At 40.3% G+C, this 26,780-nt stretch overlaps 1 protein-coding gene across 1 annotated transcript in view; it reads right to left on the bottom strand.

Moving 5' to 3' along the window:
* NKAIN2 (sodium/potassium transporting ATPase interacting 2) overlaps positions 1-25,303 on the bottom strand; it is a 513,845-nt gene extending 488,542 nt beyond the window's left edge. The window contains exon 1 of the mRNA XM_062488772.1: positions 25,250-25,303. Coding sequence (XP_062344756.1) covers positions 25,250-25,303 — 54 coding nt within the window. The remainder of the gene's footprint in view (positions 1-25,249) is intronic.
* Positions 25,304-26,780: the final 1,477 nt, after the last annotated feature.

Genomic DNA, 26,780 nt, shown 5'->3' with positions numbered 1-26,780 from the left:
ATGTGCCTCACTTCCACTAAGGACGTATCCCTTGTGATTCTCTTTGGCCAGAGCAGCATTTAAGCACTTCCCCCCTCTGACCTGGAAACCACCAAGAACCATGAAAACTCTTGCTATGTCTATCACTCCCATCCATTAAGAGATTGTTTTGGCCTGACTGCCAGTATTGTAAATAATCCAGTGTTATTCCCATTTCTTTAGGGCAACCAGAGGTTTTTGAAGTCAAGAATGAACAGAATACACAGCATGAGGTTCTCTGAATAAGGTGTACAATAAGGCACACAGAGGTATTTTCAATTTGAGTAAGAATGAACTACTCTTTCAAAAGATGTTATCCAAGACTGTATGTTCTAACACCACATAGTGATTTTACTAACCACTCTGTCAACATAACTGACACAGGAATACCAGAATTCAATACACACTCCTTCAAAATTTACATTTGTCTTAGTTAGAAAGTGACAAAGTAATCTTAATTTCAAAATCAGGGACTGGAAGGTTTGTCAAGTCAGATGAAAATACATTCCAACAATTACATTTTTGTATTTTAAAGAACATCTCATATACTGAACAAAATCACACGCCAGAGATTACAAGTACACATGACCAATTACTATTGCTTCCAAATCACCATTGCTCTCACCAGTCAAAATTTCTTCATTTACGACAGCATTATCAGGTTAGACATCAGGCATTTTTCACTCCAAGGCTGATGATTTATGAGGAAAAGTTGGACTCCTGACATGGTTTCTGCTCCACTAGCCACAACTTTCTTCCATACATGAGCTGGTAACCTAGGGAGGATGTCAGACCTCACTTGAAACAGTACTAGGTTCTTTACAACACACATCCCACCTGATGCTTACATACAATGAAGTTCAGAAACATCTTCAAATGTTGACAGATGACAGCACTACCTGAATTCAATCCACTTGGGTTTTATTCTGTGTCAGTGCAATAAAATGTTGTTTTAACCTGCTTTCAGTCATGCCAAATTATACCAAATAAAGGAAGAGGTAGCCTAACACCCACAAAGCAGAACAAGGAACAGGGAAGAAAAAAGGCTGTAAGAAGAAAAATGAGGCAGGATTGAAATTAAGAAGGCCTGGAAGTATGAGAAGGATCACGGTGGGTGGGAATGGGGAAAGTAGAAAAACAAAAACAGATACAGCAAGGTATGGAAAAGGGCTCAAATTATGTGGTCCAGATAGACTAAGTTGATACTAGGGGAGAGAGACATCATAGTTTATCACTTCTAATACTGAACCATATACTGGAGCAGAGCTCTTTGCCTTTTTATTTTAAGGGGGCCAAATTAGGAAAGCAAGAGAGTTAAGAGTAGGTGGGTTGCAAGGATACAACAGATGGGACGTGGACAAACCTAGTACAGAAGTGGGAAGGGGAAAATGACACCCTGTGCAGCACAGAGAGACGAAGGAGGGAGACATTTGGTGCAGAATGAGGCAGGATACATGGTTCAGATACTGTAGGTCTCATGTCACAGAAGACGCTGGTGTTGAAGTCCTCCTGTCCTCCAGCATGTTTGCAACACACTGAGCACTGTTCTAGACCCTGAAGATGCTGAAGACTCGGGAAGTTGAAATCATAACTAATAATAAATTATTAAATAATTTCCTATCCAGGAAATGGTAGCTTTCTTTCTCACCCTAAGTTTCCAGTCAACCTTTCAGTTCATAAAAGAGGTTATAAGGTTACTAATTGTAGATCATATGACAGCCAGAAGAATGAACAGCGCATGTCATCAGTGGCAAGAACTTGCTATTTTGAACAACTATTTCTGGAGGCAGGACATTTTGACAAAAGAATTCTTAACTGCCTGCTGAGAGCAGGTAATGCTGAAGACTTACAGCTCCATAGACAAGTTCCATGCTTCACAGGAAGCATCCTTTGGCTCGGGATGGACATCTCTGCATGACCCAGAGTCAATGAAACCGTACATCTTGAATGTTTCAGTGCTCCTCAGCTGTCAGCACACAGCTGTGAAACATATCCACAGAGCACTCTGTGGGTACCAGACACTACTAATGACTGACATGAGGGAGGACAAACTGCACACAACAGCTATCACAGACTCTGCACACCCCACCAACAGCTAACAGGGGATGAAATGGTGGAATTTCATGTCAGTGGTCAGCGCATAACATGTAGTGTGCAAATAATATTATTAATAATAATAATAATAATTTAAGAAAGCTAAAAATTTGATAAGAAAGTCTGAAGGAAATGCACAGGCAAATTTTAGAAAAATGTCAAGAGGCAGCATCTGCAGATTTGATTTTCTGAGATTATGATACACCATTAAGATATACATTATGACATTGTCTTTAATCATATGATCACATAGTTCTCAACACATATTTAAAACATACTAAAAGTAGGTGGAAAAAAATTGCATAAAAAAAACCAAAAAAGCCAAAATAATCAGACAGAATTCTGGATTATTGCTTCAGAAGTCAGTTATTCTTGTATCCTTGTGTATAAAAAGCTCTGAATCAAGTCAGAATCTTGTTGGGAAAAATAAAACTGATTTTAAAAATCTAAATTTTTCTTCACAGTTGAGCACTTGTTAATAATAAATTGAAAGTCACCTTATACTGAAGAGCAACCTTGAGGAATCACTTTTTTCTTCTTTTTGTCCTGTGTGTTCTGCCATTTTTTAAGTTCGAGATGTAACTTATAAGTAATTTTTTCCTGAATATCACTTCAACCATTGAGAAAAAGTAAGTATTTTAAGAACAGTATGTAATAATACGGTAAGAATATCTAAGTAGTATTTAAAGAAGAGTTGTAATTGAAAAGATTACGATATTAATCAATTATAACTTTTATAATATGTGCTACAATTTCTAGGTCAACGTCAAAGAATAAATGAAATACTGAAAATATTTGAAGCTAAGCATACATTTAGGTGAAGCAAACACACATATTAGGTGAAGAAAAATAAAGTACATATTAAAATTCACTCTACCAATTGCAATTTTTATCTTTAATTAAAATCTGAGCACTATCTTCTGAGAGGCTCCTTGAAATAGATAGACTGATTAACCCAAAATAAAGGTGTTAATCCAGACTGTGTTTCACTACCAGAATAGATACTGATTTGATCACTGTTGCTCTAGATGCCTGTATATTTTTTGAAAATAGATACACCAGACCAAATTCACATATAGCTTAATAATGAGCATTTCCAAATATTTGTTTGAATTGGAATACAAGTGTGACTCACTTTGATCATTCCAACAACATTTATTTCCCTGCCTTGAAAATAATGTTGAAGAAAAAAATTCTTAGACAAATATTTTGCATTTAGAAATCAGATGACACCATACTTCAGTACAATTATTTATTACAGCTTAATCAATGACAATGTTGCAACTTCAGATTCTCAGCTCATATGAAATGCAGAGAGACGGCTGTCCTTTAAATATTGTAATGAGTTAGATTAGCATTGTAGAAGAGTCTGAAGATGCAATGCACTGCAAGAGTATGCATATGTAACAAGAATGAGAGTGTGAGCAACAGAAATTTATACTTTCCTAGTTTGGCCCTGAGAGGTTAAACTCTACAAGTCAGTTAAAACATCACATAGATGGTAGTAAAACAAAGCCATTTTACACTATTATATAACAAGTTGGTCCTCGTCAACAGATTTCTAAAATGAACAGGCATGGTTACTTGTTCCTGCAACCTTTAGTTATAAGGATCACCACTACAAAGCCAAGCCACCTTCTCAACTCTGTTTTCAAGACTGCTATCATCTGAATGTCCATCTCAGCAGGCATCATCACTGGCAGCAAACTAAAGTGCTTAAGAAAATTTTCAAATCTATAAAAGCAGGTCCTTAAGACTTTAATTGTACTTAAGAAGGGGAAAAATAAATTAAAAAAAAACAAACAAAAAAAAAAAAAGAAAAACAAAATGAGCAACTTTGACTAGATAGAGAATATATGAGACCAACAAACAACTCTGCAGAACCCAAGATCCATTAAAGAGGAAGGAGGTGCGCCAAGCACCAGAGCAGAGATTCCCCTGCAGTCCATGGTGCAAACTAGGGTGAAGCAGCTGTGCCCCTGCAGCCCATGGAGATCCATGGGACAGCAGAGCTGTGCAGTCCCTGGAGTGGAGCAGTCCCTGGAAGACCCCAGAAGTGCCCAAAGGAGACTGTGGTTCTGTGGAAACCCTCACTGGAACAGGGTCTTGGCAGGACTTGTGGACCCATGGAGAGAGGAGCTCACAACAGAGCAGGATTGCTGGAAGGACTGGTGGCTCCACAGGACATCCCCACTGGAGCAGGGTGGGCCGGAGGTTCTGAAGGACTGCATCCTACAGAAGGGACTGCTGGCACAGGTTGTGAAGAACTGCAGCCTGTGGAAAGGACTCACGTTGGAGAAGCTGGTGGAGGACTGCCTCCCATGGGAGGGACGGAACGCTGGAGCAGGGAAAGAATGTGAGGAGTCCTCACTGAGAGGAAGGAGGAGCAGAGACAACGTGTGATGAACTGATTGCGTGTATGATGAACTGTCCTGCTGTGCCACAACAGGGAGGGAGGAAGTAGAGAATCTGTGAGTCTTGGAAGGAAGGGGTGGGGGAAATGTGTTTTTATGATTTGCTTTTAATTTTTCATTATCCTACTTTGATTTGATTGGTAATAAATTGAACAAATTTCCCTCAATCCGTTTTGCTCGCGACAGCAACTGATGAATGATCTTGTCCTGTCCTGATCTCAACTGACAAGCCTTTTATTATATTTTCTCTCCCCTGTCCAGGGAAGGAGGGATAGTGATAGAGATACTTTGGTGGGCAACTGACATCCACGTAGTATCACTTATCAGTATTCCTTAAAGGGACAATAACTTGTACATGAGTAAACAATCCTAAAAGGATATATATTAAAGATAACGAGATAGTATCTATCATGCATATAATTACCCATCTGTTATTACATTTAACATAATATTTAATCCCTTCATATAGAAAAAGAAAGTCAGGCATGTATGCTTCAAAATTTTATTGGGAGATGGCATGGAAGAAAAAAGGAAGGAATTAAAAAGTAGGCAGGAAACTGTTTTCGACCACATTTTTTTCTTTTTATGAAAACATTTATAAATACTAATATAGGTGAGCAATGGGAAATTTTAAAAAAAATCAAAACTGGAAAAGATCCCTGACTGAGGTGTTTGCCAAATATAAGGTGCAATCTAAATTTTACAAAAGCCAAACATCATCTTCTGATTAATTTCTATTAATAAGAGAAATAAAACTAAGACAAGGAAATGAAAATAAACCATATGTGATTACAGGAATTATAGCAAGCAGCACATTTTCAATGAAGTAATCATACTTTTTATTACTGGTAGTCTGGATGAAAAACTGAGGCAAGACAGCAAAGCTACTATGCCAATGCTTTTGCCAATGAAAATAAAACCATAATGGTGGCTACCAATAATTTCCCTTAATCACTCGTCAGGCTTCAGGGACTGTTACTCTGGCAATTGCAATAGAGACCCCATAAGCTAAGACTTTCAAAGCTATCAGAAAGGCATTTGCGTGTCCATTTTATATTTAAATTTTAGCAGATTTGAGTGACTGAAAACAGAGGCAGCTTTCAAGAACTTGAGTTTTGCTTTCACAAACTTGGAACTGGTCTGCTGAGAGCACACTTGCTTGGATTAAGACACAGGAAACTTGAAGATCACTGACCATTGATAAGACCAGAAAGCACAACACCCATCTGACAGTACCACAACTGTACTTAGGAAGGCTGTCGGTCATAAAGGGATACATTTCAACTGTAAGGGTTTAGGGTTTTTCTTGTGGTGCTGGTGGTGTTCTGGGCTTTTCCCTTTTCTATCTGGCAGACAGCAGTAAGTTTAAAACAAAGTAATCAAATGGGCATGCAAGAAATAAACCACATTCTTTTTCTCCATCCCCAACTCAAAGAAAAGTGAAGCTAAAGAGAAGGATGCGTTAGGAAATTAACGGCTCAGTTCTGTCTGTGACACACCAGGGATAGAATCATAGAATACCTCAAGTTGGAAGGAACCTACAAGAATCATGTAAAGCATAGGACAGTGGTCATAAAAAACACCATTCTGTGCAAAACACTGTCAAGTCACATTTAAAAGAACACCTAGGAAAGATGACTCTAAAAAAAAAAGTCTTAATTCAAACATCAGAGTATTTTCATCAGGTCTGGATGTCGTAAGGAGAAATAAAACAGCCATAGAGGGATACTCAAAGGCAAAAGGCCAGAGTCCGGCAAGGAGTGGCAGTGCTCTGGGTGCTGCCACCAGCCCCTCCCGTGTGGCACTCCACATCTGAAGGACTCTCAGGCAGTCTGTGGCAGGCATCACACTCACAGCACTGCCCTGCACAGGGGGTGCAAAGCTAAGAGCATGAACAGAAAGGAACGATGTTATGACAATTATCACCCTGTCCATATGCAAACTTATTCTGTATTTCTCCTAGGCACAGAGAACTCCAAGTATACTCATTTATTACTATTGTTGAAACTAACAATGTCTCCCTGAATAAAATCTGACCATGAGCAGTAACTGAGCAGAAAAAAAACAAGCTTAAAATATTTCCCCCTGTAAAGCTTTTTTTAGATAACTGTTGATGATAATCAAAACAATCATAATTCACAGTGTAAGGAAAAAAAAAAAAAGTAAAGCTTGATCTTTTTACCATAATCCTGCTTTCCTTAGCAAAGCAACTTGGTGTTGTAGCAACAGTAGTCTTTATAAGGGGTCTCCCAGAGACTTTAGCTAATATTTTAATAAGACCTTTTGCTTCATAAAGAGGCTTTTGTCCTGGAGCCTGAATCTACTTTTTCGGTAAGACAGATGATTAATGTAGCTAATCTTTGAACCACTTCAGTGAAAAGGATATTAAATAAGATCAGTCCTGAAAGGGAAAGCATCAAGGGTTAAGGACTCAGATCCAAGTCCCACTCCTCGATGTCATGACTCTGGGTGAACGACTAAGATGATTTCTACCTGACTCTACACCACAGTGAACAAATTCCCAGTAGAGATGTTTACGCATCTTACAACTCTGTAACAGAAAATGAGTAGAGAAAACAGTCCAAAGAGATGAGTCTAGGTACATTTCTTTAGGGAACTCTTCTATTTTACATAGGTGTTCAGGCATCTTCTTTCTCTGTGTTGTTCTTGTCTAGACTAAGAGCTGGATAGTTCCCACTGGTCCCGGCTGCTGGCAAGGGTACTCATTCTGAAAAGGGGTAAGAAATGATGGCTTCAGCCCCCATCGTCTCATGAGGGCAAACAAATGGATGGTTATTTCTTGTGTGCACGAGCTAACAAGTCACTCACTAAGTGAAAACTAGGCAGCACTACAGCTACCACTACTCCTTCTCCAGACACACCCCAACAGAAAGGACCAGGCCTCATCTTGGGGGTGACAGAGCAACCTCAGTTCCTGCCTCAAGCTCAGGTTTCAAATGTGGATCTTAACCCCATGTAGGCATCTAATGTGCGCAGAGGGTGGTGACTTAAAACCCAGCCAGGAAGGGCAATGAGAAGCCTTCCACACCCTCAAAATGGCCCAGGAGTACTTCTGCCTGCTCTGCATGCCCTGTTCACAGCAGATAAACCAAGCAAGCAGCCCATGTTAGGACCTAAGGCACATCCATGGAACTGATCTAAACAGCTTCTGCCATACTATTTCTTAGCTTACCAAGTAGCTAAAGCAGGAAAGTATCCAATCTTTAGGTCTGAGTAGCAGCTAAAATAAGTAAGGACAACTGCGGGAAATAGAATTAGGGGGAAATGATCTAGCCTAGATGCATCAGTATGATACCAGTAAAGTTTCAAGGGAGTTTAGTACATACTTAAATTTTGATAAATTTTTTCTGGAGGTGATTGATAAACTCCAGGAAATAAACACTAATATAGTTAAAGGAGTATTGAAATCAGCTTGGGGAAAAGCAGCATTAAAAGCTCTTATCAGCCAGAATAAACCCCCCACAAAATCAAAATAACATTAATTACTATACATTCAGCAACTAGAAAGCATGTACTGCTTGACAAAAAAAGTGAAAGGAAAAATGGAAAAGGACATTTATTTTGTGGGGGGTTTTTTGGTTTTTTTTTTTTTTTTTTGTAAACTGAGTGAAAAAGCAAAAAAGAGCAGGTTTCATAAGTAGACGAAATCTGCAAACTATTACCTTGTCTTAGGCAAATGCTCCCTCACTGTGGGTAGTCTTAAAAATACTACAGTTGTCCAACTGTCATGCATTTGTTCCTCTATCATGTGTCTTGTTAGTGTGGGCTTTAAAAATCAAAATTTATACAATTTTTGTATAAAAGTGTCTAATTGACCTTATACAGGGTGCCTAATTTATGTTGATTGCTTTATTGTAAAATCTGAGCTGAAGCTTAAATTTTAGTAGACTTTCTAAATATATTCAATATAACCCATAGACTTTATCACAACTTTTATTCTACTGGGCTAAGTACTTTTAATTTTTTATTTTTTTTTTTTACAAAATTAAGTTTAAATGTGTGTGCTTGCTGATAGGGCACATAAGCTAAACGTACGAGGGTTTTTTATCCCTACTGCTCAAATGCCTGAACTGATTTCTCTGTTAGTTGAATAAGCCATGAGGGATTGGAATGAACAGAAATGCAGGGTATTTCTCCACCAAAAGGAAAATAATTTCTGATGGCCAGCAATAGTGGTTACTGGCATAACAAAGCCAACTCTGTGGGCATGCCACAGCTGTCCATCCCTCCTCTACCAACAAACCTCTCCTTACCCTGAACTGCAGTCCTAATGCCACTAAGGAATGTCCAGAGATCCCTGGCCAGCAAGATCCACCAGCACATCCACCTGTGTTTGCTCCCGGAGATTATATCACCTCCAAAGAGCAGTTCCATATTTCTGTGTTCCCAGAATGGCCCTGAGTCTTGACATCTTCACTCAATCACCCAAGGTTTTTTCTTCTGCTCTCCTTTCTTTTTCTACCAAATTAGCAGTCCAGCACTGATGATAATAGTAGGAAGTGGCTGAATGAAGGAGCTTTCCCATTTAATTCAATGGCATAAATACAGAACATTTATCATTTACTCAACTTGTAGGTCTGCTAAAGACAAATTCATCTGTGACACATGCAAGATAAATTCATATCTCTTTCTAATAGATTTCCATTAGTATCAGACTTATCATCCATTCCCCTAAAGTCTTGAGTACCACCCATGCAGCGTAGGAGATTGTGATTCCATTCAATTCAACAGGATTCTATTTTAAAAACTCACAGCACACATATTCAGAGCTGTGACTTCATTCAGGCATATTTTCTTAAGCTGCTGTCTCCTTTGTTGCAACACTGAGCCGAAAATGGATATGTAATCCACTGCTTATATGCATCTTCTATTCAACATATTAAGACTCTGCCTCTGCCTAAGCTTTATCTACTTTTCCCCAGAAGCCAAATTTCCCAGCTCAAGTGGTAAAGTTATGTGAGTTTTTCTTTCAAAGTCACCCATTTTATGACACATTCAGTGTCATCACATATGCATTGCAGCACACCTGCAGTACCTGACACATCACTGCTTAAAACATTCATTCAATGCCAAGTATGGTATCGTCACACATCACTGAGACACACACATTTTTTCCTATTAGATAAACACATAAACATACATTTTCTGTATACATACACTGAATAAATGTTTCAAACTGACTTGCTTCCTTCAATCTCTTTATCTCATCTGAACCATGAATCCCTGAAAAGCTGTTGCCCTTTTTAGTTTCAGACCAGAATAAAGAGGTTGGTCTAGGGGAAAGAAACCCCTCTGCAAACAAATTCCCCGAATTAAAAATTAGCTCCTCTGATTATGTTTTGTTTTTTTTCTTTTCTCTTCCCTCTGTCTCTTCTCCCCATCCCTTCACTCCTACATCTCACGGCAGCTGTTACTAAAGCAGAGACCAGATCTTATTTTCCTACCTGCACTTCTTGAACTCAATAAACCTTACTGTGATTTCATTCAATTATTATCAAGGGATTTTCTTCCACTAAAGATGCATTTCCTCAAGATGTGCAGTATTAGGAGGAAACAGCTCTGCATCTTTTTCTCCTGCTATGCTGCAACAGAACTGATACTGCCCTCACATTTTTAACCACTATTACCTATGGGAATAAAGAAGATAGCCCACTGAAATACAGGCAGGTGTATTTGGCTACACGCTGCCGTGTCACCAAATAGATCACTGACTACAAGCAAGAAAATTCATGCAGACTCAGTAAGCTATGAAAGAACTAGAAAGAGTGATTCCATACAGAAATATTTCATGTTTATTACTAGTAAGCAATCCTTGCTGTTTATATAGCTTAGCTTATAGCTTGTGGCAGCAGAAGAAGGCAAGCAAATATAAAAAATATCAACTAAGAAGTGACTCCATGTAACTCTTCTTCCTTTCAAAACATTTCAAGGAAGTAAAACAAGTAGGACTTGAGTAGTGAAAAGATATGAACAATGACAAAAAGAAGGTATGCAAAGTGCCACAGTCACATACTCCATTACTGCATGTTAGCTCTTGGAAAGTAGAGACTCAGACACCATTATGAGGGGATGAACTTTATTAACTCTATTTTACAGCTTTCCTGTTTACAATTACATCCATCTTATTGCATGAATAAACCTCAAAAATATAGTGAAATAGCCTTTCTTGTTTTTTTCCTTGATGTATTCTGCAGATCCATAAGGAGATGATATAACTTTAAAAAATCTGATTATGGCAGAGCATGTACATGTCAAGAAGATGGAGCCTGACTCCTTTCAGTGGTGCCCAGTGGCAGGACAAGGGGCAACAGAAACAAACTGAAATATACAAAGTTCCACCTGAACATGAAGAAAAACTTCTTTACTTTGAGGGTGTCAGAGCACTGGAACAGGCAGCCCAGAGAGGTTATGAAAGCCCGCCTGATTATGATCCTGTGCAAGCTGCTCTAGGTGAAGCTTCACCTGCTTTAGCAAGATGGTTGGACTATGCAGATGGAGAGATCATCTCCAGAGATCCCTTCAACCCCAACAATTCTGTGATTCTGTGAAATATAAAAGGGGGTAAAGAGAAAGGGAAAAAAAAAGAAAAAAAATTATCCATATTTTAACTTAATTTATATTCAGCACCAAGTATACATCAGATGTGCATGGGAGCAGAAAAAGCACAAGTATTCTGTGTATTCTAGACACTTGATTTATGACACAATATTCTATACCAAGTTCATGGAGATACTTGTTCTTTCAGAGCATGATTTAAAGCACCTAAGTTGCTAAATTCTATCAAAGAGTAGTAAATTCCCCCCTTAAAGACCCCCCTGGAGGCCTACCTCCATCATCCCTAGGCACTGAGGCAGATACCTGGAGGGAATTCCTCTCAGGTGCTTGCATGCACGGGAGAGTATGGCAACAAATAAAGCAAGCAGTACAGAAAATTACATAATCTCCAACAAGGTGCACTAGAAATACTTACTTTAAGATTGTAATAGCTGACTAGTGCAAGACTGTGATGACCCACCCCTAAGAGGAAGGAAGCACCTTGCATTACTTCTCCAAGCACAGGGAGACTGCAATGTAGACACAAGAAGAAAGGTTTTAGAAAATACCTGTATGACATTTTTCGAGTACTCTCCTCAGAAGGACTCCGCAGGTGCATCTTTCTACCTATCATTTTGAAAATGCTTCCCTTTCTAAGGCAAACTTCCTTACAGTTGCAGTAAGAAAGTTGCACTTACTCTGTGGGGTATCCAGTAAAACCACTACAGTGATTTTAAACTAAAACATTCTTCTTGAAGAAGAATAATGTCCATGCGAATATTTATTTTCTTACACTGCAGGAACATTAACCAAAAGACAGAATTTTCTAAAATTCTTTTAATCAAAAATAAAGATGGTCTAACATTACTAAAACATTAATGTGGAGACAAAGTGGGGAACAAAAATCTAGGGTAAAGCTATCTACAGCTATGCACAAGACGTGCCAACCAGAAATTTTTATGTAAATTTTTAAACAAATTTTCAGCTCACCATCAGCTCCTGTTGAGACAATTACTGATAATATTCTGTCAAGTATAACAAAATTCTGGAGATTTATTTTCTTTATCCCTCACTTTAACCTAAGACCTCCTGAATTTCAATTGAAGCAAATACATGACCTTTACCTTTTATGACCTTTAGAAAAACATTCACTAAGCACATTTTATCTCTATCAAATTTGATGTTCTAAAGAGATTTTGGTGGCTGTGTTTGTATAGCAACCTTATATAAGTCCTAGGATGGCTATGATGTACAGGTTCCTCATAAATGTAATTTCACGCTTTATATTGAAACACTCCTGGAAGATTAATCATTCCTTCACTCAGCAAGCATGTCTTCGCACACTCCTCAACAAATTTCACATCTTCAAGATAAATGGGATAAAAGTTCTAAGTTACAACACTCTACTAAAGAAGGCAAAAGACAATCCAGTACAAGAGTCCCAGGTCTCTACATGTGCACAAACTTTCTCCTTCACCATCCTGCTGGATTATGTAATGGACATAATTCACTGTGAAATAATTTTACACTGTAAGAATGCAATTCAGTGGCTATCATTGCACTGAAGTATGAAGGCACCATTCACAGTTTACATGGAGGGTATTGAGTATGTACTCACCACAGGACACTACCAACACAGATAGACATCTATGAGAATAGAAAAAATCTTGTCCTAAATTGTGCAGGTGGGCCTCGGGGGCAGACATTAGAATCATATTTTCATTAAATTATCCATAGAGGCAAAAAAATGAGGTTGGCATCTTATTATGAGACACAATTTCCAAACTGCCTCAGAGAGGGCTGTTTTGTACTCCTCTGACACCTGTTGGTATCACCAGCTTCAAGTCTTTAATATATCTCATAGTACTATTAAAAAAAAAACAACAACCAAAAAAAAAAAAAAAAACAAACTCAATCTAAGTTTTGAAAGTTTACTACTGACACACAGCTTCATGCCGTTCCCTTGGGTCCTGTCACTGTACCCACAAGGAAGAGATCAGTGCCTGTTCCTCCTCTTCCTCTCACAAATAAGCTGTAGACTGCTCTGAGGTCTCTCCTCAGTCTCCTCCAGGCTGAACAGACCAAGTGACACCAGCCACTCCTCTTCACCTCAAGACTCTTCACCATCTTTGCTGCCCTCCTTTGGATGCTCTCGAATTGCTTTATATCCTTCTTACACCATGGTGCCATAAATACAGTATTCAAGGTGAGGTCACCTCAGTGCAGAGCAGAGCGAGACAATCCCCTCCCTTGCCCAGCTGTGATGCTGTCCCTGATGCCCCCCAGGACAGGGTTGTCCCTCCTGGCTGCCAGGGCACTGCTGGTTCATGTTCAACCTGCCACTGACCAGGACTCCAGGTCCCTTTCTGTTGGGCTGCTCTTCAGTGTCTCATGTCATCATGCTCTTTCAGTGTCTCATTCCCCACCCTGCACATATAACCAGGGTTGCCCCATCCCAGGTTCAGAATCTGGCACTTGCATTTGTTAAACTTCATATGGTTGGAGAGTGCCCAGCCCTGTAATTTGTCGAGGTCTCTCTGCAGGGCCTCTGCTTTCAAGGGAGTCAACAGCTTCACCCCATTTAGTATCATTGTGTTCGTGCTGAACATCAAAGCAGCTGGAACCTTTAGCACAGCCATTTTCCAGAGAGCTCAAAATGAAAGGTAGCAGTGAACTTACTGCAAGTCTAGGTTTTCTAATTCATATAAAAACGTACTAGCAGTTTGTCAAAAGTCAGCTATTTTTAAATGGCATAAGCATAAAAGGAAATGTCAAATATTAACTGTTCAATCCATTCATCACCGTAGTTTTGTATCTTGTCTGAAATTAGTAAGGAAATTGTCTGAAACACATACTGCAGTTTCAAGATGAATAATTTTCACCTCCCAAAAAAGTAAGGACTTGTGCTTACCAAGAAATCTAATTAGTCACCCCAAGCAGTGCAGAATTTCCAATTTACTCAAATTTGGAAAAGCAAACAGAAAACAAAAGAAAAACTTACATGAACATAGAGGCATGTGTTTACACTCCCTAGGCCAGCCTGGGTTGCCCACCAGGCAGCCAAGAGAAGCAAGGTCTTACAGATTTACATGTGCAGCTCATTAAAACAGCTAAAATGCCAAGAGGTGGTTCTTGAGAATATGTTCTTGGGCTCGCCATGGTCAATAAACCTTGCTGTTCACTGCAAATGGTTTTCTCCAGCTGAGTTTACACTAGGTCTTAACAGCATTATAATGGCACTGTGCCAATTCTATGTTCTCCATTGTTCAAATTCAGTCCAGTTCTCAGCAGAAGTGACAGCAGTCAAAGCATCACAACAGCATCTGAGTAAGTTTGGAAAAAATCTGCTGGTTGCTGGTCCTTTTTTTTTTTTTTTTTTAGTCCTCACAGGATTAAAGAAAGACCAAGGACATACAACAAAATCCCTACAAGTTGGAAATTTCTTGGGCTTCCTTGGACTGCTCTCGGGCTGATGGGGTCTTGAATACCTGGCCTTCTAGTGAAGACACTCAGCATGCACTGGAAGACTCAGATATTGTGCATTTGGACAGTGCCTTTCTTACACACCTTGTTAAAAAGGCCAGACAATAATTGCTGGAAGTCCAAAACCTCCTTACAGACACTGAACTCTGAACAAGCAACTGAATGTTTGCAGATCTGTCATTATTTCATTCCTGGCTTTATACTTATTCAGTTATTTAACTGAAACCACGAGAGCTCCAGCATCCTGCGTTGGTGAATGGAAGAGGAGGGTTACACTCACAATTTCTATTATCATCAGTGGTACTTACATATATGTGCTGGGCAGAGAAAAGCAGCTGTCCTCTAATAAGATGCTAGTCATGACAAATGTAATACTGACATGGGACCCACATAATTGTCTTTATAAGCACACTGCAAAGCAAGAATGATTGCAAATGCCAGGAAGCAGGAAAAAAAACCCCACATTCTCCCATGCTTTTTTTGTTTCAATTCGCAGAGAACAGTACATTTCTGCAGCAAATAGAGCTTACTAAACCAGCTTCCTTTTGTTATTATCCTTATACCTATCTGTGATATTATACAACAGATACCACTTTATCGGTGTCCATAAATAACTTTTATTATGCATCTGAAACAGCACAGTTTAGCACGATGCACAACAGACATTTCTTCCAGTGGCTGAGGCCAATAACTTTACTTCTGTACCTGCCACTATGACCACATGACTGGTTTATGGCTTTCATTTACAGAAAATAAAGAAAAAACAAAAAAATATTGTACCAGACAGTAGGCCCTCTAAATAGACTGAGAGGTTGCCAGGACTAGAAATAGGAATTATTAGGAATACTGCTGAATACTGCATCCAACTCCAGTTTGTTGTGAGTTTCCTTCTAAGAGTACCAAATTTACTGCCAGCTCCACAGTCAGGAAAGCCCGTCTGATAAAAATCCAAGACAGTGAACTCTGTTTTCGGGATACACTGAAGCCCATATCTTATGTTAACACAACCAGTGCCATCATCTGGCTTGTTACCAAGCTGCTGTCACTGCCTGTGACTGCTGCAAGTGTCAGAGAAAATAAAAACTAGCTGGTCTCAAGGGTATGAAATGGGCGTGGACAATAACTTAAAAGCAAATTAAAAAGAAAAGACATGGAGAAGGCAAAATGAACTTTATAACTTATGACAAAAATAAAATCTAAATTATATTTTTTTCAGTCAAGCCTCTTACTGTTTTGCTTTCCTTTAGCCGCTAATGTTTTCATTTGTTTTTAATGCTATTTGCTCTGCCAATTTGAACATGATGTAATGACATATGACTCCCTCATATTCAGTAGTACTCACAGCACCTTTGTCACTGGTGGCTCAAGAGCACAATGAACAGTATCTTGAGTTTAATGTATTTGTGGCTTTGTGAAGGCAGCAATGACACACAATGGAGTTTATTCTCCTTTTGTTTCTGCGCTCTGTAATAGAACACCCCGCCACAAAGACTGTGACCAGTTAATGAAAAATGCTAAGCCATTGTCGGTCATGGCAAAAATTTGCAAACTTTACATTTTGTTTAATTATTGAAGAATGGCTTTTCAAAGAGACATGCATTGTTCTAAAGAGGCATAACAGCATCTATCTTCCTCTCCTCACAAAAGCTTTTTTTCTTCAAAGAAGAAGAATATACTTGTTGAGGGCCAATTACTAGTCTGTCTATGAAGAAGTTTAAAGGAATTTTTAATTAGTAAATTGACCCATACTGTGAGTCACCTGGAGAGGAATGACATAATTTCCTAAGACAGTTATGCTTTCTTACACAAATATTAGTCAGTACCTTAGATTCAAGACCCTCTATCTCTTAATATTATCTTGTCCTTGTACATCAATTTAATTCACTACTGCAGCATCACACAGAGTGACATAAATGCTACTCAAGGTGAACAGGGGGAGCCCTCTGACCCTTGTTCTAGGCCTCTAGCATGACTTCCATTCACCCAGAAGAAATGTAACGTATTACTCAATTATGTTCTGCTTGAATTCTAAGAAAAGAGTTTGACAGTCTATCTAATCTTCTTTAGTACAAAGATATCATCAAAAATAAGCAGGCTTAACTGTATAATGAGGTTAATAAAGGGGCATGCAGAAGAGAAGCCTATACAGTCGATGAGAAGAGGCAGCCACTTCCAGAAGGTGGTTCAGAGCCTATTCATTACATGCTTGAATGAGATAGCATGAGCCTCTCTCCCACTATCTGCAAATGGTCCCACATTTTTTGCCTTCTGAAAGGTGATGTAATGTGTAAACATGACAGGCATCATAATTTCAACATACCTCTTAGAAATTATAGAACTAACCTCCCATGCTGCTTTCTGTACAAAACCCCGCTAATGAGAATTCCTTCATAAGAAAGGAAGGGTGAGGAGGAAACTAGAACTCAATCTGTTATGGTATGAATATAGAATATGACAGACTTTTCTCATTCCCGTTCACACAACTGGTAACTTGCCAGTTACATGTAACTGCTGACTTGCCACTAGAGATACTTCCTAATATTCCAAATAAAAAAAAAAAAGAACGTCCCCCACACACACTGCCACCCCAAACTCTAATATTAGAAACCTATTTCTTCAAACAGCATAAGAAAATACGAGACTCATTTATGTCAAATAAATGGAGTTTTTTACTGTTTCCATCAATCAATACAATAATCAGCATTTCCTATATACTTTACATCATTATGTAGGCAGCAGAGAAGCAAGTTGTCTATAAAGATTCACCTTAATCCGAGCATCAAGTGAGAGATACTTTCAAGGTATCCAGACACATGTAAACATTTAAGTGGGAATCAGCACATCTCCAAACTGATAAACATTTCTCATAAGTTATGTATGAATTAAAATCAAGCTTTTATTAAAAATGTGTAAGTATGATCTGTGGTGAATAGAGCCATTAGCTATGCATGTTTACTCTTTAGTGAACACAGAAATCAGTAATTTTTCTTCTAAATGTCATTTCCATCAGAGGGTTATAGAATGATAAAATGCTTAAACAATTCTCAGATGCCATCCAGCTGGTACATGTACAACTAGGGAGAGGACATAAAATAATGAGCTGTGAAATGTTTATTTGCCACAGGGGCAAGAAAATTTCATTTCAACTATTGCACCCATTCTACTTTACAAGTCACGTAACACTGAACAGTCCCTCACTTTCACTCATCGTGATAAAACAAATAAATAAAGACTAATCTGGATGATAACAAACTATCGAATTCTTTAAAGTTATTACATTTTCAGCACCATATTTTTGATCGCACATTATTTACGATGCTCCCTGTCTTTTTCACTCCTTTTGGAAGCTACAGAAAAATAATCCAAACTCCAAAGTGAGCATAAATTGGTTTATCCGTGTGATTTTAGAATCATATTTTAGGGGATCATAAGGGAGTGTGCACAAAGACTGACATTGTTCTATTGAAAGCAGGCTCCTTAGTTTCTGTAAATAGTGAATGAAGACATAAATATCTTTCCAAAACAGCATTTCTCAATCTGTAGATTACAGTTGTCCTTAAAATCAAGCATTCTTCACTAAAATAACAAGTGAAAATGCAAGAGGAAGGAAAATACAAATAATAAGTACTGTGAATAACTAACATCATAAAATGGGTCTGTGATTTTTCTTCTCTCTCCCACTCCCAAAAAAGCCTACATTAGTTGAAAGACCACTTTACTTAAGGCACAGCTCTAATGGTCAGTTTAAGCCAAGAAACATTAGGCACTCTGACCTATCCCCTGATGGACTCCCTCTTCTGATTGCAGGGAAGCCCAGAGAGATTATTCTGATTTAGTCAGATCACCAATAGTCTTGTCCTTATCCAAATCTGAAAATACTCACTAATGTCATTTGAATTCCGAACCTTAAATTAAATCCTGTAAAAATTCAAAATTTCTGATATACCTTTTATAAAAGACCACTGGAATCAGCTGTGTCTTCTGGCATTTTACACCTGGGATAATCTCTTGAGCTCAGTGGGACCATGGGACCAAAACTGAAGTTTGGAGTGTTTCACTGCCATCAGCCTCCAGAGCAAACACTGTCTGGATCTCACCAGTCCCTAAGCTCAGGGGAGTTTCTAAAAATGTCATGCTAAATGAAACTGGATGTTGACATCTGTGTCATCAACTGCACCGAAATATTGAGAAGACCCCATATGGATTTAGATTAATTTCTGGAAAAACTCACCAAGTACTTGTTTTCACATCTTATCTGCTGCACTTTGCACTGTGTACATTCTCACAGCCCAGCCTGAGACAGTAGTCGCTACCAACTTAAAATATTATGTTTCTGTTTTCAACCACAGAACCTGTTCCTTTCTGTTAAGTTCAAAATAAGGTATTTCCCTTCACTGACTACAGACTGACTAGAGAAAACCTTTGGTGTATTTTTAAAATGCTTACTTGGTGCTTTTAGTAAAGCAATAGAAAAAAAAAAAAAAAAAACAAATATAAAACCAGAGCACTACTCATTGTTCAAGGTGCTAGTCAAGTCTCTGTCAATATGAAATTAATTCCTACTGTCACAAATTTTCCCCATGGTTATACAAACAGACTAACTTTGCTAGATATTCTAGGTGCCTATAAGCAGGTAGTTCATTCAACTTCTCTCAAACCTTTCCTTCCTACCAAGCACCACAGTACAGGAATGTTGAGTCTGCTATCTGAACTCTAAAAGAGCTTCAAAATGCAGTGAATTAAAATGGCTATTCAGCTGGTCTTAAATCTTTTACCCCTGTAACTTAACACAACACACTCCACTTTCATTCATTCACACTTCTCCAAAAAATAACACTGTCTCATTGATAGCAATTGCCAAGACACTAAAATTAAACTATAAAATGGACTGTGACCTCAGACATCCATTTTTTACATTCATCACCCCTTTTGAGCTCAAGTTATAAGGAAAAAAGTTTTGTTATAAATCATCGGTATTTAAACTCAAAAACAGAATAGAAAACAAAGTGCTCATTTTTCTATCAAGGTCTCACAAGCTTAAAAACATTGCTACATATTTTCTCATGACAAGAGATGATAGCTCTCCAAATTCATAATCAAGTTTCTGGTTTATCTATTTCTAGCAACACCTCAAAATCTACTCCTTAGTGTTACACAATAGCTCTCAAACAGGTATCTGCTGAAAGTCTGCTATTCACAGATTGTTTCTTTTTCACTGCTAGTAGGTTCACATGATTTTTGGATACAATGAAACTTTCACTTTCCTATCAAATTTGAAACAAAGCAAGAAGCAGGACTTCAGAGAAGGGACAGACACAAGTTGTTGACATAGTCAATTCAACAATTCCAAAGGCAGCACTTACGTTTAAGTACTATACAAAACACAGAAACCAATTCTTTCTATCCTTTGCAGATTGATAAAACTACACATCCACAGCTAAGCGCAGTAGCATCATTTTCCATTCCACGTGAAAAGCCCACGTTTTTCATTTCCCTTTTGCTAGCAGAAAATGTAGGAACATGTACATGTCATCAGAATTTTCCACTGCAGACACTCCTCTCCTAAAGCTGCTACAGAAAACCACTGGCAGCAGTGACAATGAAACACAATCAAAACACACATGCAAAAAAAAAAAAAAAAAAAAAAAAAAAAAAAGAAATACCTCTCCCCCAAACCCAGCAATTAAATGCAAATTCCCAAAATTTCACTACCTCTTCCCTTTAACAAAAGGAAGAAAAAACATAACTACGTTCACTAGCTATGCAGTCTGGTATGCTATGGCAAAGTACACCCTGGCACTATGCATGGTGTAAGACTCTATATTAAAAAAATATATATTCTTTATTGCATAATACTTCTGGATAGCTAATTCTAAAGAATATCCACTGTGATTGCCTTGGCTTTACTCTCAGTGGGAACTGAGCTCTAATCCAGCAAACTTCACTCTCTGAAAGTCCTGAAGTAATTCAACCTCCAAACTGTTAAAACATGAGGTTTTCTCAAGGAAGAATATTCACAATATTAAACTTTATAAAACCTTGTAGCTAGATTTGTGATATAGACTAGAACCTGCCATGATCACTATTCCTTAAGTGTTTGAATGAGCATAAGAATGTTTGTTATTCATATTTAAAAAAGGCAAATCTAAACTTTACAGGACTGATCACTAAGGCAGACTTTTTCCCCCAAGTACCACACTCTGCTCTCTTCAATTACATGTGCCAATTTTTAATATTGCAAAGGAGAATTGGAAGAGTACAAGAAACTGTAGTCTTATATCAAGCGTGCAATATAGATTATGGACATCTCTCATGACATCTCTTGTCATAGAAGAAATATAGTAGATGCTTCTTTCCATACTAGTTTGTATGCAATTCATTTCCTGGGTTCTACCACTTTACCTGCTGCAGTTCAAACACGTATCTCCATGTCCAACAGGCAATTACATATATGTTTATGGACACTAGTATCACGGTTAAGTATAGAAATTACCTCAGCTGAAACAGTCTTTGAAACAAAGCATTTTAATTTGCTCTTAATTAGCTTTATTCATTTGTGGAAAAGACAGAATGGGGCGGGGGGGGGGGGGAGGGGGGAACATTCTATACAAACTATTTGCATTTTGATCATTCTTTTCATTAGCTCAAAATATTTGGCCTCTTAACAAATCAACCAAATCTGTATGTCTTTTTTGTTCTACTTGGTCAGCATGACGCACTTGGAAAGTGGCTTCAGCCAGAAGCTGTAACAGGATGAGTTCACGAAGAGTCACCACAAGATTGTGTGTCAGTGTGCTCACAGCCCCAGCCATGAAGTATCAGCAACAGAAAGGAGAAAATACAAGCATCATACATAGTGCTTGTGAAAGACACCAGTTTTCAGAGATTCAGGGATATGTACATTATAATACACACTTCTTTAGACCATTGAGCACTTCAGAATCACTATTTGACCCTTTGCATATATATATGGTTTGTTTACAAATTTTGTATGTTTTTTAATACTTAGCTGGAATATCTAACTGCAATACAGTTTACTTAAAAAAAAAGAAAGAAGAAAAAAGGGAGCACAGGCAAATTTTAAAGAAATATTTACAGAAACAAATTCAGTAAATTCAGATGGAAACTGAGAGAAGGGAGTGTAAAGGCTGAATTATCTGTTATCTAATTAGCCTTGGGAGCATGGCAATCCTTGTCTGATGATGAGAAACGATAAGGCAATGATTACTAGGGACTTAAAGCTTCCTTATGAAATACTGTCCTTCCTCATCACTGCACTTGGCGGGGAGACCTTCTAAGTTGAAAACATCCTGTACTTTTTACTGTTTTGTCATGCTCCAAGTTTTCACAATGGGAAAGAAGAAAGTTTCAAACCGGTTTCTGTGGGGTTCTTGAAGACTTCCAGAATGCGAAATAATCTTATCAGTTTCACCTTTTCTGCTTTCCCATAAGACTAGACAACAAGATATTAGTGCTACTGATGCAAGCTATTAATAGAAAAGGAAACACCCAAAAAAAAAAAAAAAAAGGTTTAAAGGACAAAATGAAATAGAAGAGAAGTCTTCTATTGTACAGGATAGTTATCATACAACAAAAAGCACCAGAGCCCCTGTGCTCAGGGTTCTCTTCATAACGGAAATGAGCAAGAGAGACCAAAAGCAGTATCTTAAAAAAAAAAATATATATAGTGGGAGAGAGAGATACTTAATTTTGTATACAGAAGGCAATGCCTTGCTCCTAACATGAACAAAATTAGCTTTTACTTGCTGCTAATTTTTATCATTGGCTACAAATGCAGAGGAAAATGAGCTGTCAAAGGTTGTTTTCCATAGTACAAATGAGAGCACAAACAACAAGGTATATGTATGTTAATAAGCAGAGAGCAATGATCAGTATGCCCTTGAGAACAGAAGCATTCCTTGAGGTTTCTGATAATCTGATGTTGTCTAAACTATGAGCACTTAAAATGCATTTATAAAAATAATTCTGCTTGTGCAGGGTCTCTCAATCTAATACAGCTCTACTCCTGCACCAGTATTTGAAACAACCCCCTTTTTTACCCATTTGAGACATCTACATCATTTATATACGTACAATATGCAACAGCTTCTCTAATGAACTGCAATATTCCACAATACTGCTTACTGTGTAGTGCCTACAAAGACCAATTAGATCACCACACCCTAGCTTTGTAGAGATGGAAGAACATACTTACATTTTAAAAAAAAGGAAAGAAACCTTTCTTTTTACCACCTTTTTTCCCCAAAACAAAAGTATACTTTTTACTCAAATATCATTAAATCTGAATCCCAGATACGAGTAACATGTAGTCTTCATACTTTAAGTTTTATACTTTTTTTTTTTATCAGTGTGAAAATGCTTCCTACACCCATCTCCTCAGACCAGATAACTACTAGATCCTTGCTTTTTGATTTGCATCTGCATTAACGTGGCTGTTAATTCCAGGATGAAACTTGACAGCATTTGCTCCTTTAAGTAGACTTTACCTAAAAAAAGTACTGACAACCAATTAATCACCCACAGGCCTACTGAGGAGAGTTAAATCTCCTTGACTTAAAACTCATAACCTATTCCCATCTGATGGTATATGGCACATGAAGGAATATGACATGTGATTTCAATAAAATGCACTTTTTTTTCCCCCATTCTGTCTCCTTTTTCTCATTTAAGTGTTTACTCCTGCTTTTAACCTATCTAAATGTCATGACACAGGCCAAGAGTGAGTCAGAAGTTTGCGTTGCTGTTAGCACATCCATTTCTTGCTCAATAAAAATTTTCAAGTTAGCTTTCATTTTATGATTCTCTTAAAAATTTCCTTAAGCAACTCCAGAAAACAGTATTTATTTTTAAAATATATGTTTATTTGACCCTTTAGTTTACAATCACTTGTCAGAAGCTTCATGTACAAAGTAATGCTACAGTTCTTGATTAGCTTACCTGCTCTTCCACCTGCTGATACATTCCTACAGGGAATTTCTGCTGATGTTTTTATGTTTTCTGCATGTATTTTTTGTCACCATGAGTTAGCAAATATGGTTTCCTTCACAAACTTTCAAAAAAAAAAAAAAACGATTTAACATCTTAGCACATTTTATAGTCATCATGACCTCCTGGTTGTTAAATGCATTTAAAAAAAAAAAACTCTGTAAGAGGCACAATTTAAACTATTTTTGTCCCTTTTGGAGGAAAAAAAGAGAAAAAAAGTACACTTTTGAAACTTCAATGGGTCTGAAGAACTTCAGCCATTAATTTTATGTTTCCAGATTGCTGTAAAAGGCTACATTCCTACCATTCCACTCAAAATTCACTCTATTACTACAATTCAAGATTCTTTTTAGACAATATACATGAATGAATCATGTCTGACAGGATACATCCAGTTACAAAGAATTAAGTAACTTAGGTGGGGAACAGCATATACAAATAAAACACACTGTTTTCCAGAATACAAAAGGACTAAGGATTGATGACAACTGATAAAAAGATCATAGGCATTTAGAATTTCTGATCTGCTAACAGATCTGTACTGTTTTACTGATTTGCTTCCTGAAATCTATTCCTTTTCTTCTTCTGTAGTTCTCTTAGTACCTGCCTGGAGGAAAGAAATTGGCAACAATGCTGGTTGCTATTGACACTGACTTACACTTTCTCAGCAAAACTATTCAGTAAGAAGTAGAGGGATGGAGTAACATGAAATATTTCTTTTCTGCCATAAGGTTAACTGCTTAACAAAGGTGCTTCCAGCACCTGTTCGGCCAGCACATGAGCATTCAATATAACGAGAATAAGAAATGGGGCATATTCCATTGACAGGTCTTTATCTGTAAGCCATTGCATCCAAATCCACAGGAATTCTTACATCATGTATCTGATTTCACAACAATGAAACAACCCATGTATACATGACAGGAAGGGATATGAGTTTCTTAACTTTAAATCCAGTTTCTTTCAAAGTGCCACAATACAATTGCACAGCCTAACCATCTTGCTAAGCAGATCTATTTTTAGGCAGCTTCTTTGTCATTGTATCTCAGTGCCTACTTTTTAAACTCAGTCTAGTTTCGCTGGTAGCTGAGCTTACAAGTGCTGCCACAAGTCTCTTTCAAAGGTAAATATAAATATATGGCTGAGTTCTGTAGCAACATAATGACAGAGTTTTAAAACACACCGGACAACAAGTCTGAAAGAAGGGAAAAAAAAAAAAAACCCACGGATCTGCAGAACAGCTCAGGCGTGACAACTTCACACAGACACACACCTGTATGGCAACTGCAAGCCGCGCATCACCCCTGACACGCGCCTCTGCCTTACACAGGGCCAGTCAAAGGAAACCAGGTACCAACTTGACTCAACGCTTTGAAGAACTGCCCGAGTTTATTAACTCCGCCGTGCTCCCACCGCAGCCTCCCCAGCAGAGCCCCCGCTAAACTACCTGAAACACAGCCCCTATCTCCCACCATGCCGCTTCGCTCGGATCCCCATCCCGGCCCCCCCCACCCCAGGTCGCTCCTCGCCCAAAGCGCGGGCGCTGCCTTCCCACCCCGACCCTCCCCGGGCCCCCACTCCGGGCAGCGGGGGAGCCGCCCCGCCGCCCCCTCCTTCCCTCCCCTCCCTCCCGCCTTCCTTCCCCCCCTCCTCCGCGGGCCGCCCCCGCCGCCACTCACCAGCTGCGCGCCGCACACGGCCACCAGCGTACACCGGCCGCTGCAATAGCCCATGGCTCCCGGCACCCCGCGCCGCCGTCCCGCGCCGCGCCCACTCAGGCGGCGGGAGAGCACCGCCCGGCCGCCGCCCGGCTCCCGCCTGCCGCCGGCGCTCCCCAGCCCGGGACCCGCATGGGGGCGCGCCCGCCGCCCGCCCGCCCGCCCTCAGCCGCGGCCGCAGCGCCCGCCGCCTCGGCGGTCGCGGGCAGCGGGGCCGGCCACCCCCGCGGAGGGCGGCAGCGCCGGGGGGAGGGCGGCGGCGGCGGCAGGTGCCTGCAGGAGCAGCCGCGCTCTGCCGCGCAGCCCCACAGGCATCTGGGCTTCAAAGTTTGCCCCCTCAACTCCGCTCGCAAACCATCCGGGCTCGCAGCCGTCTGCGGCGGGGGGAGGCGGGGGGAGGAGGGGAGAAGGGAGGGAGGGAGAAGGGAGGGACGGACGGACGGACGGGGAGGCGAGGCAGGCGGCGGCGCTAAGCTCGGTTCACGCTCGCAGAAGCGAGTCCACGGCATAGCTGCTCCCCCGCCCGCCTTCCTCCTCCTCCTCCTTCTCCCGGTAGGGCTCAGGCAGCCCCAGCTGTGGGAACCCCTCTCCCGGGGTCTCCCCCGCGGGAGGGCGCGGAGAGGCGGCGCAGCGGCGGAGGCGCCTCCGCTGTGTCGGCGCGGGCGCGGCGAGCGCGGCTGGAACCTTCCCGGGCGCCTTTGTGTCGGCGGGACACCTCTCCGCGCCCGCCCCGCCCGGGGCTCAGCCGCACCGCACGGCGCCCGCCGCCGCACCCTGCCGGAGGGGGCCGTGCCTGTGCGGCGGCGGGGCACGGCCCGACGCGACCCGCGGTCACGGCAGGGCAGGCCCGGGCAGCGGGGCCCGGCCGCGGGCGCGGAGCGGAGCGGAGCCGGCGCGCCCGCAGCCCCGCGGTGGCGCGCGCTGCTGCCGCCTGGCGGGCCGCGGGCGGCGGTGCAGGGGAAGCCGCCCCAGCCGCGCTCCCTCCGCTGCCGCCGGCACCGGGGAGAGCTCCCCGGTACTGCCGGGCACACGCCGGCCCCCAGCTGCCCGCCGCACCGGTGTCGCTCCCGCCCTGACCAGAGGTCACGGGAGTAGGCAGATCAGAAGAGTTTGACCTGGAAGACTGGGAGAGATCCGAGGCAGAGGCTAGGAGCTGGAGGGTGAGGGCAGGAAAAGAAGGACAAGACTGGTGCAGTTTAGAAAAAAATATTAATTGGTGTCAGGGAACTGATTCTGCCGACCATTATGATGAGGAACATTTGCACTCAGTGACCTGATCCGGCCTTCCTCTGCAGTTAAAAGCACTCAGAATATATCAAGTTGGTGGGAAATTATGTGTCAAGATCTGATGTGTCCATCAGCCACCAGAGGCTGTTAATTGCTGTGTCATCAGCAATGAGCTTGGCATTGTATTTGGACCGGGACACTCTTACTGAGGTGCCCATTAGCAGAAGTAGTTCTATTGGTGGCGTCAACAATTATGAACTGGAGG

This window comes from Cinclus cinclus, chromosome 3 (genome assembly GCF_963662255.1).
Source record: "Cinclus cinclus chromosome 3, bCinCin1.1, whole genome shotgun sequence".
NCBI classification, from domain to species: Eukaryota; Metazoa; Chordata; class Aves; order Passeriformes; family Cinclidae; genus Cinclus; species Cinclus cinclus.
Note: the sequence above shows the minus strand (reverse complement) of the source record. Positions and strands in the feature narration are given on the sequence as shown.